The 15,679-nt window shown below is 41.3% G+C and overlaps 1 protein-coding gene across 3 annotated transcripts in view; it reads right to left on the minus strand.

Annotated features, from left to right (window-relative positions):
- Positions 1-2,433: 2,433 nt before the first annotated feature.
- Positions 2,434-15,679, minus strand: part of atxn7l1 (ataxin 7-like 1) — a 30,938-nt gene continuing 17,692 nt past the window's right edge. For 2 of the 3 annotated variants that reach the window (XR_011178657.1, XR_011178658.1), the window contains 8 exons: positions 15,238-15,320; positions 12,822-13,072; positions 11,750-11,963; positions 10,633-10,754; positions 8,835-9,371; positions 8,309-8,561; positions 3,277-7,388; positions 2,434-2,802 (listed from right to left, as the gene is read on the minus strand). Coding sequence is in view for 1 of the 3 variants with exons in the window: in XM_069156784.1 (XP_069012885.1) it covers positions 7,371-7,388; positions 8,309-8,561; positions 8,835-9,371; positions 10,633-10,754; positions 11,750-11,963; positions 12,822-13,072; positions 15,238-15,320 (1,478 nt within the window). In the remaining 2 variants the exon portion in view is untranslated. Of the gene's footprint in view, positions 2,803-3,093; positions 7,389-8,308; positions 8,562-8,834; positions 9,372-10,632; positions 10,755-11,749; positions 11,964-12,821; positions 13,073-15,237; positions 15,321-15,679 lie in introns of those variants that run through there. The other variant, XM_069156784.1, reaches the window with a different exon arrangement.

Here is a 15,679-nt window from a genome sequence, read left to right on the forward strand (position 1 = left end):
CATCATTCCTTTATATTGTTGTTTTTCTAAGTCTCTAGTCGTCACTCTGTGCGGGTCTTCAGTCACATCTGACTCACTCTAAGAAAAATTAGCTCTTCCCTCCAACAATGACACGAAGCACTCGCAAGGCTCAACAGAAGACAAGTCTCAGTCATCAGTGAGACACTTTAGAAAATATCTCAGTAAAAACATGAAAGAAAGATAAATAAAGCCAGATATATTAGGTCCTTGGGAATCTTAAATTGGACATAAAATCACTTTTCTATATTTCTCTGGTCTGATTTACAATAGCTGATGTTACAATTCACAGTATCATTATTTGATCAGTTAAAATTTGGTTTTAATGTTCATGTTAAATGTAGTTCATTTCCCCGATTTGTAAGTTATGAATGAAATTGTCTTTTTTAAAAAAAAATTTTACCGATAATAGATGCAAAAAAACAAACAAACCAGATTTCATTGTGCGCATTGATAGAAAGTAATTCTCTGAATCCACCGCATTGCTTAAGCACAGCCTGTAAATGACGATGAACACAAGAAATGTGTTGCTAACATTTGGACAAGTTATCCCTACACTTACAATATTTGTTTTCACATTTCACTTACTCTGCAAGAAAACTGGTGCATCTCAAAGTCTATACAGACAACCTTGAACAATACAAAAACGCTCTCATCGCAGCCTGTTCCACCGACTAAGAACACCTCACGCATTGTGGCCGCACCAGGCCGAAAGCTCAAACTTCTCCAATCCAGTGACAACGCCTCTAAATCCTTCACAGGTAACAAGTGTGACTCTTTCCTTTCCTGTTTCCAAACTAAAATTGACACCATCTACAGCAACCTGACCGCTTTACCTGCTCTCCCCACACTCTCATCTCTCCTCCTCCCCCCTTTACCAGCCGGCAACTGTCTCGTTCTCATTTATGTCTCTAATGGAGCTGTTCAACTTCATGGCGGGAACCAGAAGCTCCGCTTGTGTTCTGGATCGCACGCTGTCCAGTCTGGTTAAGAACTGTTTCCCTCCTGTCTCCTCACTCACCAGAGAAATCATTGACTCCTTCAGCTCTGGTTCAGTCCCTCAAACACTCACACTAGCTGCTGCAGCCTCCATTCCTCAGGAAAACCTGGACTAAAACCTGATATCATGAGCAATTCCCAGGCCGTCTCCAGTCACTCCTTTCTGTCAAAAATACTGCACGGGGTTGTCGCCTCCCAACTCAAAGCCCACCTCATCTCCGACGACCTGTCTGAACCATTTCAATCCATTTTCTGCTCACAGCAAAGCCCAGAAAGAGCCAATTCACTAAAGACCTTCTCTCCTCAGACTCTGTTCACCTCAGCATCCGCATCCTCTTTGTCCTCACTGCAGCTTTTGACACCATCAACCACACTATTCTTCTCTCCCACCTCACCTGGCTGCGGTCATATCTCACAAACAGACAACGGTTCATCTACATCAACAACTGCAACTCCTCCGTCGCTGCTCTGTCCCAAGGCGTTCCCCGGGGTTCGATACCTGATCCTTTTTTTATTTGTCTTCTACATGGTCCCCCTTACTCACATGATACGTGATCATGGCCTCCATTTCCACGACATCCAGCTCTCCATCTCCAATAAATCAATCACCACTGCAGCTCACTCTGCTCCAACCAACTGCCAACTTCCTCACACTAAACTGTCATAAATCAAACCTAGTCACCATCGGCTCTGATTTCTCCCCAAAGCTACTCACAACGTCTTCGTCACTCCTTGTCCTTCCTATATATCTGCAACCTCTGAGTCATTTTCAACAACAACTTCTCCTTCAGTCATGTGAATCACGTCACTAGAAATGCCTTTTCCACTTAAAACACAGCGCTCTTCTCCACCACCTCCGTCCCACAACGGAGCTATATTCAAAACCTTCTCTTCACCCACAAAGCCCTCCATAACCCCCTCCCACCTCACTGACCTGCACCCTCCCCACGGTCCCCCAGACCTGAGGTGACGGAGCCTTCTCCCTCTGAGACACATCGGAGACTGTACCGATCTGTAAATTACTAATTAAACTCCTCTTTAACCAACTGCTTTTAATGTGTGATTCATGTTGTGGTCTTATGTGTATTTTTAGTTTTAACTTATGTAAAGTTCCGTTGAGTACCTTGAAAAGCGCCTTATAAATACGACTAATTATTATTTTCTTGACCTCTTTCCATAAAGCCCAGGAGGCAGTGAATACTCAGCGCTGGGGAAATGCTTAATTACTGCCTGCGATGTCCTTTCTCGGGCTGAGTAAGGATTTTGTTGAATGACAGCAGAGATGGACTCTCAGTAGTCCGTTTTCATCGTAAACAATAATATTAAATCAGTGCAACAGAGAGACGCAGTAAAATATCTGATGAATATTCTATCATGAGCTCCAATTTCATCTGAGTGAAACATCATTATAATGAAAGGTGATTTGAGGTCAAAGGTCAGGGTCAGCTACATCGCCACGTGAAATCAGTATTCATCACAATGCCTCCAATTTGTTAAATGTTTACTAAGACGTGGTTTGATGAAGGATGAAATAAAGAATCAACTTCGCTCCGACCACAAGCATCACATGTCGCGCTCTAAGTTTTGTGCTTCACAAAATGTGTGGTTTCATTTGCTTGCCAGCGCAGGTGATTTTCCCACAGCGCTGCAAGTGTCAAGAAAAAAAAAATAGTGCCTTTGTGTTATCAGCCTTTACAGTTGGACCTTGACCTTGCTAGTCATCCTGCTGTGGAGAGGAAGCCTTGCAGTCCGAGATTCTCTCTTGAAGTTCAGAGGAGCAGATTCCTGTTAATCAAACAGAATCTGGTTAAAAAAACATGAAATGGGTTATACTGTAAGCCCTGTCCAACACTGACACTGATTAAAAGAAATGGGAAGCTTTGACAGAAGGTACATGGTATTGCAGGTTGCTTTTTACTTATGTGATGTGGTTTTTGTGTGTATTTTTTTCAATAATAGTTGATGGATTAAAAAGAAATACTAACTGTTGGCAGCAATTGTGATGGCATTATATCGGTAAGGCAATGCTTTGAGAAGCTAAATGCTAATGGTAGCATGCTGACATGTTAGTATTCTAACATTTGCTCTAAACACAAAGCTGAGACTGACTGGTATGTCGTAAACCAAAAAAAATTGACCATCAAGGAATCGAGGGGTCATCATGGACGGCAATACATCAAACAGTTGTCAAGATATTTCACAAGAAGGCAAAATGTGAACCTGCTGGTGGCACAAAGAAAATAGTCGGGGCATCATCACCGTCAGTAGGATCGATCCTCTTTATCCAATAGTTGTTGAGCTATTTCAGTCTGGACCAAAGTGGTGGACGGACAGACATCTTCCTCACTGCAACCGCGCTGCTAGGGGAAAAAAAACAAACATAATAATAATCATAAATACAAAAGTTAAATGTCACAAGTATTCTCATGAAGCAGACAAAACTCATTTCAGTTTTATATTTCCATTTTTGAAAATTGTAATTACAGATGTGTCTGGTAAAAGCATTAAAATGTGTCAAACTTGTATAATTCACAAAATGTATAATTGAAACTTCCTTGTGACACACTGACAACCACAGAAGAGGCTTTTCTCTCTTCTCCAGCAATACAAAAATATCCCGTCAGACACCAATAAGCTGCTTGGATGGACAATATTCAACAGATACTTGTAGTATTGACAAGTAAAATATACAAAACAAACATTCATCAGCAGGCGGACTTTCCGCTCCATTCACAAGATGCATCTTTTGATTTACAAATAACATAAATCCACTTTCAATCATTTAATAAAAGCTTGGATATAAGACCATTTTTTTTACAGCATGTGTTAAAATGTTTTGATGGGAAATCCATTTTTCTGCTCTCAACTGCAGTAAGAATGAATAAACCCCCCAAAACTTTTACAAGGCGTTTTTCAGACATTCAACACAGTTTGGATCGGATTATAACAACAGTGTGCTGGTTTCAGGGCCAACTGACCAAGAATATACTCTTCATCATCTTTTTACTGCACTTGCCAGAAACACTTTTTTAACAAATATATATCAATTTTTTTTTATATATATATATCTCAAATATTTATATAAATAGAAGTTGATTAAAGATCTGGGCAACATAGCAAAGTGAAAAAAAAAAAAAAAAAAAAAAAAAAACAGAACAGGGAGAAAAAAAAACCAAACTGTTAATACCCCCATAAAATTTAACAGCAAAGACAATATAAACTTGCTCTGAAATCAGCATCCTCGAACGTTGTCTCAATTTTAGCTGCAACAAACTGTAACTTCCCATTTCTACCACGATAAACAGTAAGTGAGGGTGACTTTTCACAAAAATATGAAGAGCTACGATCATAATCTTCGACCTGTAGCTACACGCGAGAGGTTGCTGGGCGAGAAAAGTAAGCTTTCCACCCAAACCGAGATTTGTAGCCAGTAAGCCAATATAAATCATGACTATACTAGAGTGTGTGTGTTGGTCACCTATATGTTGGCTTTAACGTGTGTAAGCGCAGTAGGTGGCAACAGGCTGCATAAGGATTTGTTAATCTTGTAATTAAAGGTATGCCAGCCAGTTATCTGCACATAGCGAGTACCCAGATAAACCATGTGTATCTACAGTAAAACAATGACCACCAAGCAGGTGTGACTGAACTGATCTAAGCTGTCAGATGATCTCACACACCGGTGAATAAAGTGTCACCTTAGGAAGCACTTTGGAAAGAAAAAAAACCATAACGCGAATACAACTGATTATGTACAATTCATTCGTTAGTACTTAAAAAAAAAGAGAGAAAGAGTCCTAGAAGTTAGTTTCCACTGAAGCAGCCGGCAGGTGGAGAGCGTCGTTTAGACCTTGACGCTGCTGGGAAGCAAATTACATTTACTTTAAGCTCTATCAGCAACACCACGTGAATGGACGGGGTATTGTTCAGACACCTTTAAGGGGGTTTTGTTTTTCAATCCATTATGGCATCCGCTTGTCTCCTTTTAACCAAGTAATCAGCCCGCATTTCATAAATGTAACATTTTCCAAATCAACTATAATGTGACATCCTCACTTCAATTTAACTATGTTTGTATCACATAAGGACAAGAAGCTGTTGTAGTGAGCAGCTATTGAAAATAGATGCACAACACTGGTGCCTTAGTCATGTATTTTGCCTTTAAATGTAAGTGTCGTTTGTTTAATCATCACTTGTTTTGTACACCTGATGCTGTGTGTGTGGCTGTGTCAATGGACTGCGGCGCCACCGGAAAACAAATATGGTAACTACAGCCCGAGGGGTGGGGTGGGGGTGGGGGGTGGGGGGGGGCAGCTGAGGAGTAAGTGAACGCATTTTGACCCAGTTCTAACTTGACGTAACACAACAACGCAGCGTAATCGCACTGAGACTGAGACCGATCGGCCTCGGAAGATAAAGACAGTTAAAAAATATAGCTATTGTTTTGAACATTGGAAGAAGTATGAAAAAAGGGTAAAACCACAGGCAAACAGGAATGTGGGGCCCTTGATATAGAAAATACAAACAGGGCCTGGTTTCACAAAAATCAACCATTGTCATTTAGCAAACATCAGATACACAACGCTGGTACCCAGAAATAATGGTTAGAGGAAATACTGGTCACTTCTCAGGGAAGATATAAAGGCGATAAGGTTGTGATGACAACAGGAACCTTGGTGACCTCGTGACCTGATACTTCACTTTTAGAGTCTAAAAGGTTTGTGCAGTAATGTACATCCTGTATATACATAATATGAAGTATGGAACTGGGAGACAACAAGTTAAATGGGGTTGAATTTGTTTTTGTCAAACTACATATAATTGTTCTCAAATAGCATTAGTTATTGGAACAGAATTTATTAATTATTTTCAAATCAAGCTCAAATTGTTGTTATCTGGTGATGCAAGTAGATACAAAAGACATAAACAGCTGCCATGGCCAGTTTTCATATTGGGCATTGTATGAGTATTATTTTGCATCGATTTGCTAATGAACAATGAGAGTTTTGATTAACCAGGCCAATGTCATCATTATTATTAAACACAGACCAAGGTAGGAGGGCAAAATACCTACTCTTTCACCTCATGTTCAGTAAAAGGGGACAATTATTAATAAATACAAAAATAATAACAGATATGTACACATTGTCAACAATATAAACTATAATAATACTTTCAACATTTCTTCAAAATGCCATAGAAATCATTTTTTGCTGAAAAAGTCTCTGTAGCTCAAACCCCAATGGTCAGATAGACAACATATTTCATTTAAGAGTGATAAATTATTATACAAAAAAAAAAAAAAAAAAAAAGCCATCCAACACTATAGTCACAATTTCATTTTGGATGCAAGTTCAGGAGTTTATGTTTCTTGCAACGTTCAAACCAGTACGAAGAACATTAAAAAAAAAAAAAAAAAAAAAAAAAAAAGATCTTGAAATAAAATCAGACTGCTTCCTATATTGGAATTCAATGCATTGACGTGGCGTCGTTGGTAACACAGATGGTTGTTCTTCCCTTGTGTGAACACGTCCTTGTGCGGCACTGCTGGAGTCGGCTCTGGAGTCAGCGAAGAAGAAGGAGGCAAAGGTTGAACAGAGGGCAATAAGTGCACTTTGAACACAGGCATGCTGGGATGGACAGGGGGGGAAATGGGGGCGGGGGGGGGTGGAGGAGGCAGTAAACAGGGAAATGGACAAAGTTGTTTGGTACACAAGGAAACAAAGAAAGAGGCTCAAAGAGAGGAGAAAGCTGGATAAGACCCAAACGAACTGTTATCCTCTTCTCTTTGAGCGAGAGGAAAAATGTAAATGGAGAGAAAGACAGAGAGGGGTGGGTGGGTGGGGGCATTGAGGTGGCGTAGCTGAAGTCGGGAGTCCTACAGTAGTCGTGTCAGTAGGTCCTTTAACCATCAAACTCCCCAAAAACAATCACTGACAACTTTCTTTGTCAGCTGACTGGAAATAAACTCGTTAGCCCCCGCCCCCAATTAAAAAAAAAAAAAAATCTACAGTGGTGTTTTTTTTTTTTATTAACAATGCCTTGAAAACTTGAGGCAAATTCCCTTTTCAGAGGACTTTGAAATGTTGTTCTGTAAAGACGACAGCCACAGCGACGCAGAGCGGAGCAGCTCCCCAACAAAACGACCCATAACGAGGGACGGGGGGAGTGGGAGAGACTGCCAGGCGACTCGTGGCCAGAGACTTCAGAGCCACCGCGGATAGAGAGGGGTGACATCGCCGAGATGAGGCAGTCTGATTGGTGCCGTCATTGGAAGAGTGGTGAGGTCAAAGGTCACAAACGGTGGTGGCCTGCACAGCTGCACAACATTCTGTCCGTGAAACAGGTTTCTGTCAGTGATGCAACTTGGCCTGTAGACAGAGAACACAGACTCTCATGTCAGATACATAAAGCTGAGCAATGAGCAGAAATTTGCTTACTTATCTGACACTTTAAAGCTCTGTATTTATGCGTTATCTTGACATCTAATGATGAATGACCAAATTAAGAACTTGCCAGTCATTTAAACGACAGCATACTGATGTTTAGCAGGAATAATGCTCACGATTTCCACCTAAAATTGGCATGTTATGATGCAAATATTTGCTAATTTGCGCTAAACATGATGTACAACCGATCCTGATGGGAATGCCATTAGATTTGCAAGTATTTGGTCATAAATCAGAACAGTGAACAGTTTAAAGTTTTTGACCAGAGCAATTACATTTATCCTCTTAGGACCAAGAACATCTGACCCAAATTTCATGACAATGTATAAAATAGTTGTTGAGATGTTACCGCCTATAGAATCATGGGTAAAAATGTTGTCTCTCCCAATTTCAGCAATTTATAGTCCTTGACATTGATCCTCATGATTCATTTGAATAACTGGAATAAACATGAACTTTTGACCATTAAAATAGTGGTCTAACAGGCAAGGTCCACTTATTTTATTTTTTTCACACCCTCAACCACATCTCATGGTCTTCTTTAGGGGTAGAGTTTTCTCCGTTTTCATCATTGTAACCTGTCTCTGTTGAAAGACCACCTGTTATTAGGTTGCTTAAATTCCATACTTGGGTGATAAAATGAAAAACTAAACTTCAGCTGCCGATGAAAATCATTAGATATGATTAAAAGCTAAGAGAGAGGCTGGTAAGTGGGCGTTTGCTGTGGATCATATATCAATATTTGTAGTTTCTTTCATGAAATGCCTGTGCAGATTGTGACCTGACTGGGAGATTGGTTTAAAAATAAATTCAGGAATAATAAACTTGTTTGTAACTCCTACCTGTCTCGGGGACTCGGGTCTGGAAGCCAGTAAACCGTCGCTGTCGTTTCCTTTCCCGAAGAGGCTCTCTAACCCACCTGGCCTGCTCAGCTTGCTGGCCTTCCCTCTGTAAGAGCTGGGACTTCTCCTCTTCCTCCCCTCTGCTCCTCCCCCATAAGCTAAGGGTCCCGTGGGGGGGGCCATAAGCTGATGGGGGGCTGCGGGGGCTTCCTTGCTGGGTGAGTGGGGTATACCGGTGGTGCCGTGTTCCCGGCTGGAGAGAAGCAGAAGAGGAGGACACCTGCTATTAATAATGCATAGTAGAGGCCACTAATGTGCTGAGCCTGACAATCTCTTTGTAACCATGGCTACAATCAAAGGTTTCCCTGTTAGGCCCCTAAATATATTCTGAATTTATTGCATAACAAACATTTGTAAGAAATCCTGCCTCTCAGTCCTGACTACAAACATCTAAATCGCAGCATCCACAAATTTTCATCAATTCATTTTTGATAACTGTCTAGGTTTCAAGCAGCCCTGGACCCACCTGTTCTGCGAGCTGTGGCTTTGAGACCCATCACCTCTAGATAGCCAGTCCTCCGAGCCGCTCCAAAGCCCACTTTCCCCACGACAGAGTCCCTTTTTCCTGGCTGGGGAGCCAGCTGTTCCCCCTGAGCCTTGTAACGTCGGATGAAAACTGCTGCCGTTCCTCTTGTGATTATCCACCGTCGGAAACAAGGAAGAAGACGAGAAGGAGGAGGAAGAGTAGGACGAGTTTTTTCTCTTCTTAAGTCCCACTACGGGGTCCTGTGTGTCTTTGGACGGGTGGCCGGCCTTATACGTGCCGTTACGGGCTTTTCCCCATGTGAAAACTTGGGCGTGCGGTTGCGGGGAGTCTCTGATGTTGAACGCTCCCACCGTGGACGCAGACCGAGGAAAGGAGGCGGTGTAGGAGAGGGAGTTGGAGGGGGAGGGGAGGAGAGGAGAGGTGACGGAGGTGGGAGAAGGAGCCTGCTGTGAAGTGATGGAGGAGGCACTGGACGGGGAGAGGGAGAGGAGGCTCTCAGCAGCCAGAGGCACCTTCCTGAAACACAAAGGATGGGATCTTTCAAAGGAGAAATGTACCGATGAAGTTGTTCCATTGGGAAATTGATTGTACCAAACCTTAACCACCAATCTATACACTGTATTTTACTGAATAACAGGTTTCTGTGTTCACATAAGTGGAGGAGTTTTACAGCTGCTGCTCCTCATCAATTTACCAATATGATAAAAACTCAAAAAATATTCTTTTCACAACTTTTATGATTCTGAAATCATTACATGCATGCAGACCTGCATATTTGTGTTGTTCTCTCTGCTGCCCTTTAATTTAAAATGTTTAGGCTTCTAGTTTGACTGCACTTTCACCCGAGTAAAAAGCCCGTCCTCGCACTTCATTTCCTCTCACGTTATGAATTAAATGCCAATGCCGTAAACAAAGAACACTCATTCAATATACTGAAATCTGGTGCAGGATTGATGTTGAGGAGTTAACAGAAGTAAACTACACACACTCAAAGCTCCCAATGCAATTCTTTTATCAGAGCAATGTGCTTGAAATATCACCGATGTTGGTTTTCAATGGGAGTTTGGAGTGGGAATAATTTATTTTCCAATTATCAATGAAATCACAGAAGAGGGTGTGCTTAAATTCCCCGAACAATTCGTGACGCATTGTCACACTCCATGGTCTGCACAGCTGACTAGATTATTACACCAGATGAGTAGATGAAAAAGCTTTTGAATTTTTACCTCTTTATGTGTAATTTAATTGCAATTCTTTCGTAGTTAAGGCCGAGATTGAGTGCCGCGTCATGATGGGTGCCAACTGCCTGATGCACATCCAATTCAATAGCTGAGACTCGGCTTAATTTTTGATACGATTAATTGAATCGGAAGATTGCATTTAAAAAAATATTGTTTAAATTTGTCATGTAAGTGGGATGAAACACGTAAAACATCCACCAAACCTGTCTGTGTCTGTTCATGTGCGCTCTGCCTGCTGAAGCCACGAAGACAGACCTCAGTCGGCAGCGCTGCACTTAGACCTGGTTTAAAGTGGTGGAAGCATAAGTATAATTTCACTTCAAATATAACACCAAAATTGCACTGCATTAACAGACCCCTTGTTGTGCTGTTTTAACCATCTCGCAAGCACGGAAAAAAAAAAAGCCCCTTTCGCTGCACCACATTGAAGATACGGTTGGATCTGTACTTGGAGCAGCTTTACAATGGTATGACAATAGGGCCCATTGACGTTAATCAAAGAAAATCGACTCCTGTGTACGTTCATGAGCACTCGCCTCCACATTTGTGCGTTGAGGTGTCTCTCCACCATGCTCTGGAGCGCCAGCCTCATCCTGTCCCATCGCCTGTCAAACACATAGTGGCCCCGTCCCATGAGCCTGCTGCTGAAGACACAAAACTGGAAGGAGAAAGAGGAGGGAGTGGATCAGAGTAGAACGGAAGTAGAAGGGTGGTAAAGAGAGGCATGGAGTAATATGTTGATGAGAAAAAGGAGGAGACCACGAGGAGTGGGAACAGAGGGAGGTGAGATAGGAAATAAAAAGGGGAGGATGGGAGGATAATAGAGCAAGTGGCAGTGCAAAATAGGAATGAAAGAGGAATCAAATGACAAAAGAAAGATGAAGAACAGATGCTGAGGGGACAGAAAAATATCAAATTAAGACAGAGATGATTGACAATAAGTAATGCTCAAAAAACTGCATACCTGTCCTACATATCCACACCTGATAAAGTGGGCAGCTACAACTTTTGATTTACAATATACAGTGCACTGTACAACTCAGATGGTTGCCTGGCAACCTCAGCGTACCAACAAAACTTTACAGAGTTACTGCACTTCACCGAGAAATGTCAAAAAACACACCACATAACCCCCTGTAAAACCACAATTTGTCATTTCTACATTAAACAACATAATTTGTGTAGGTTTGTGAACTTTAGAGATGCTGGTGGGCAGATTTTGATTTTTACTTCAGACAGACAGGCTTGCTGTTTCCAGTTTTTCTGCTAAACTAACTCTCTCCTTGCTCTAGCTCAATATTCAATATATAGACATGGTGAAGAATCAAAATTCTCATCGAGAAAGTGCATAAAATGCACTCCCCAAAACATCAAATTATTAATTTCAAGTGTACCATCAAACTGCACTGATTCTCAAATCAAACTTACACACAAACCTCACCTTGTTTTTGCACTGAAAACACTGGATACGAGCTACACCTGAGGCTGAATGTAAAAAAAAATGTATTCCTCTAAATGGCATAAAGGAGCCGACCCTGCAGAGTAAAAGTAGGAGCTGTTGCCTACAACCAGTGGGAATGGGTACTGAATGTCCTGAAGTTATGGACCATAAAAAATGTCTGTTAGTGCAGCATTAGTCCTCCCAGTATTTACCCCTACAGGCTGCGGGTGACGATTAGAGTACTGAAAGGCAGGTCTGTCCGTGTCCTCTGGAGTCTCTGCGTCTCCCTCATCACTGGAAAGTCGACCGCCATCTCCCGCTGTCGCCACCCAGCCGTGGGGAGATGGCTCTGGGTTAGGAGCTGCAGCAGGAGGTGCTGCTGGGAGCAGAGGACCGGAGGTGGAAGTGGAAGAACTGCCTGGAACCCTGGAGGGGATGTATTAGAAAAACAGGGAAGTGAATAAAATAATGAGAAAAGATGGGTAAAAAAAAAAAGAGTGCACTCACAGAGAATGAAAGAAGGGATAAGACAAAATTTAAAAGGAGAGAAAAAGGAGGAGGAGACAGGGAAGATATGGGAGAGAAAATGGAAAATATCAGAGTGATTAAAAAGAAGAGAAAGGAGAATGGAAGGAAGGATAGAAGAAAGAAAAGAAGAAACAAACAAACAAACAAATAAGAAAAGAAAGAAAGAAAGAAAGAAAGAAAGAAAGAAAGAAAGAAAGAAAGAAAGAAAGAAAGAAAGAAAGAAAGAAAGAAAGAAAGACAGAAAGACAGAAAGAAAGGGAAAGTCCCTGCTATCAGTGTAATTGTAAAACTGCAGCAGTGACACAACCCCAAATTACTTCCTTTTTCAAACAGGGAATCATCCTCTAAATAGAAGCAGGAAATAAGTTGATCAAAACACAAGGTCAGACTTTTATTATTGCCTTTCCTTTCTACCAGTCTGTGTTTACAGCATCCCCTGGTGGAAACATTATGAAGAGACAAGGATGTCACTCAGAAGTGAAACTAGTGAAGTATTTAAGCAAAATGATAAACTGCTGGAAAATGATAAGTAAAAGTGACTCATTCACCAAAGTATCAAAGTGAAAGTGTTGCTTTTCCTTAAAAGTACAAATTAAACTTGAGAAAATGGCATCCATTAAGAAAAAGAACAAACTACTCAGAAAACTAAAAAGGAGTTTAAAAATGTTTGTAAATGTAAAAATGACTCTTCATTTTAGAGGCAGAAGTTAATTGTATAGAGGTTTACAGTTTACATACGTATGTCAGCTGTCCTACCTAGGTATGTGTGCATTGGCCAGCCGCAGCTTCAGTGTGGACAGAGGTCGTCCGTTGGGGCAGTGAGACTTGCTGGGACTTGCGGTCTCTTGTGAGGTGATACTCTGGTTGGAGCCTTCCTTCCCTCTCTGCGCTCCATCCTTTTCTTTCGATCCCTCCTTCTCCTTCGCCCGCCCCTTGTGTTCGGCCAGGAGGATGTCGAAATGTTTCCTTCGGCCGAGGACGGCTCGGCGGTGGGTCAACGAGTGAGTCTGTAGCAGGTGGGGGGGGGAAAAAGCAATAAAAAAAAAAGTTAAAAGCAATTTACATACGTCTCCTCCTGGGTAAATTGCCTTTAACTTTTTATTTAATAAAGTGTAATAAAAATACTTGGTTATATCTAAAGAGATCTTATTCATGAAAATATTGAATGTAGCACAACAGGCTACATTCACAGGAGCTTGTGACACGGCTCTGTGGTTCCATGACAGTTTCAACAATCACAGCACAACGCTGTCGGCCACGTCACACCACATGAACATGGGTAAATACTACCTGTGCCTGGCAAGCTTGCGTACCCTTCCAGGCACATTGGAGGGTAACCAGCAATCAAACATTTAGTTTTCCAACAGTTATTTACAAAGTGTGTTAGAGTGGCTGCTGAATTACTGGTTTGAACGGGTATGTGCGAGAGAAAAACTCTTCCTGTATTGATTGAAAAAGGTAATATTGAGGGCCGGGGCCTCTACAAACACAAAGCCTGGAGGGTTCATATAGTGTCATGGTCCTAACTATCCCTGAATAAGAACGTGAAAGGGCACTAACACTCTTTTAAATGCAAACGCTGTTTGATGACATCAGCAAAGTAGAAATCATGGTGGCACATTGGGAGTTTTCTAAAAGTTTGAATAATGGTAAACATAATAATGCAGAAAATAGTGACTTGGAAATAGGTAATTTAACTCGGCCAGGTAAAATTCAACTCTGCGGTTTCAGCATACCTATAAGAGAGCTGCTTCTTACATGAATTGTGTCGTACTGCACACAGAAATAATGTTATAAGTGAGGCATCTTCTACTTTATATCCTCTACAGCTGGAATGTTTCATCTCTGTGATGCTGCTCAGTCTTATGAAACAATATGAAAATATCTCACCCGTGTTAGAGCTTTGCTAGAGTTTCAGATACATTGTTAATGAATCAATAAGATTCATCAATATTATTTTTTACATATTGTAAATGAGTTAAGAGCATATCCTTCATGCCACTTTCCCAATTGTCATGAAGCCACAGGATCATAACAGTGTTCTAAATATAAGTTTCAGCCTTTTCTCTTTGAGGACACATGGAAATAACTTTATGAGGCACTAAAAGAGTGATCAAAGCTCGATTTGTTATTGCTGAAAGCATTGCTGCTGCACAGCTACATTGTCCAAAAAAAATGTGTTGGACATCGGTTTCTGCAGCAGCAGCATGAGTTCTCTGCTGCAAAAGTCAGTCCCAAAAATCACCCAGTTTTAGTTTTTGTCAAAACAGTATTCTTTAACGAGCTCATTCTTAACAAAAGTTTCCAAAATATCTCTGCTCACACATTGTTTCTGCCTGAGAGTCATCTCCTTATACACCCTAACCGGTTAAAACATCTCTGAGGCACTCTTTAATAATGGCCAAAAAAGGAGTTGTTTCTGAGGTAAATAAAGTTGATACAGTGTTTTAACTTTTTGTCCTCAAAATTGGGATCATTCCGTAAATTTTTGATGAGGCAGGAGGGATTTTCTACCGTGACACGCCTGATAAATACGGGCACTGACATGAGTATCCACAGCAGACACGACTACTACCTTCATCTCTGATTTATACTTTTAATATTTTGGCGTTATGGCTTTAAACTTATCAAGATACCCCGTTTACATTTCCAGAGATATTTGAGATGTTGGAGATGTAGACATGATTATTTTGACCAACCACTACCTGAAAACCGCAACAAACCCGAAAAGAAAAAAAGAGAAAGCCATTAACACAGTAGCCTGATGCAGCCTTAATTATTTAATAAGAAGTTGGAAGTGATTAGTAAGGCTCGGCAGAGGTAATTAAAGGGCAGTAAAATAGAGTATTACTGCTAAAAGATGTTGCAGCATCATCCAACATCTATAATTACCTCATCAAGGGAACTGCAGCCCCTGTGATGCTTCAGCGCTGCTATCCAGCATTAACAGAGGAAGTGAATGTTTCGGACATACGAGAGAGGCAGATAGGATCATAGCTGCGGTTCGGGGCCCTTAATATTGATGTTAGTGCGCCCTTTCACGAAAAAACAACGCCGCTTCTCTGGTCAGTCGGCCTTCGCCGGGGAGCAGGAAGAAGGGTCAGAAACTATTATTGTCTCCACGGAAAGTACACAGAGGTGAAGAGTGTGCGTGAGTGTTTATTTGTGTTACCTTGCAGGTGAGAGACCGCGTGCAGGGTTGTTTAGTTTCGGGGTCCTGCACTCCACAGTGCTTGTTAGGATCAAACACTCTTCCTGTAAAAAAAAAAAAAAAAAAAAAAAAAAAAAAAAAAAAAACACGCAACACACACACACACACACACACACACACACACACACACACACACACACACACACACACACATTAGACTGAAAGACCATCATTGGGTAATTTCTTCCTTCCTTCCTTCAAGTATCAAATCACATTTGATGGGAGTGTGAGCACTGCAAATTAATTTGCCTCTTTTGAGGCAGCAGTTCCCTCATAATCTCACTCATATTTGTCTGTTCACTCATTTATGTATTCATTCAATCAAAGCTACTGTAACAGCACTATTTGGTGGGGTTTTTTTAGCAGGTTTTTTTTCCAGTATCAAACGCATAAACTGTGCAGA

The sequence above is a fragment of the Embiotoca jacksoni genome, unplaced genomic scaffold, assembly GCF_022577435.1.
Source record: "Embiotoca jacksoni isolate LCO1_2020_lvr unplaced genomic scaffold, fEmbJac1.0.p SCAF_21, whole genome shotgun sequence".
In the NCBI taxonomy this organism is placed as follows: domain Eukaryota; kingdom Metazoa; phylum Chordata; class Actinopteri; family Embiotocidae; genus Embiotoca; species Embiotoca jacksoni.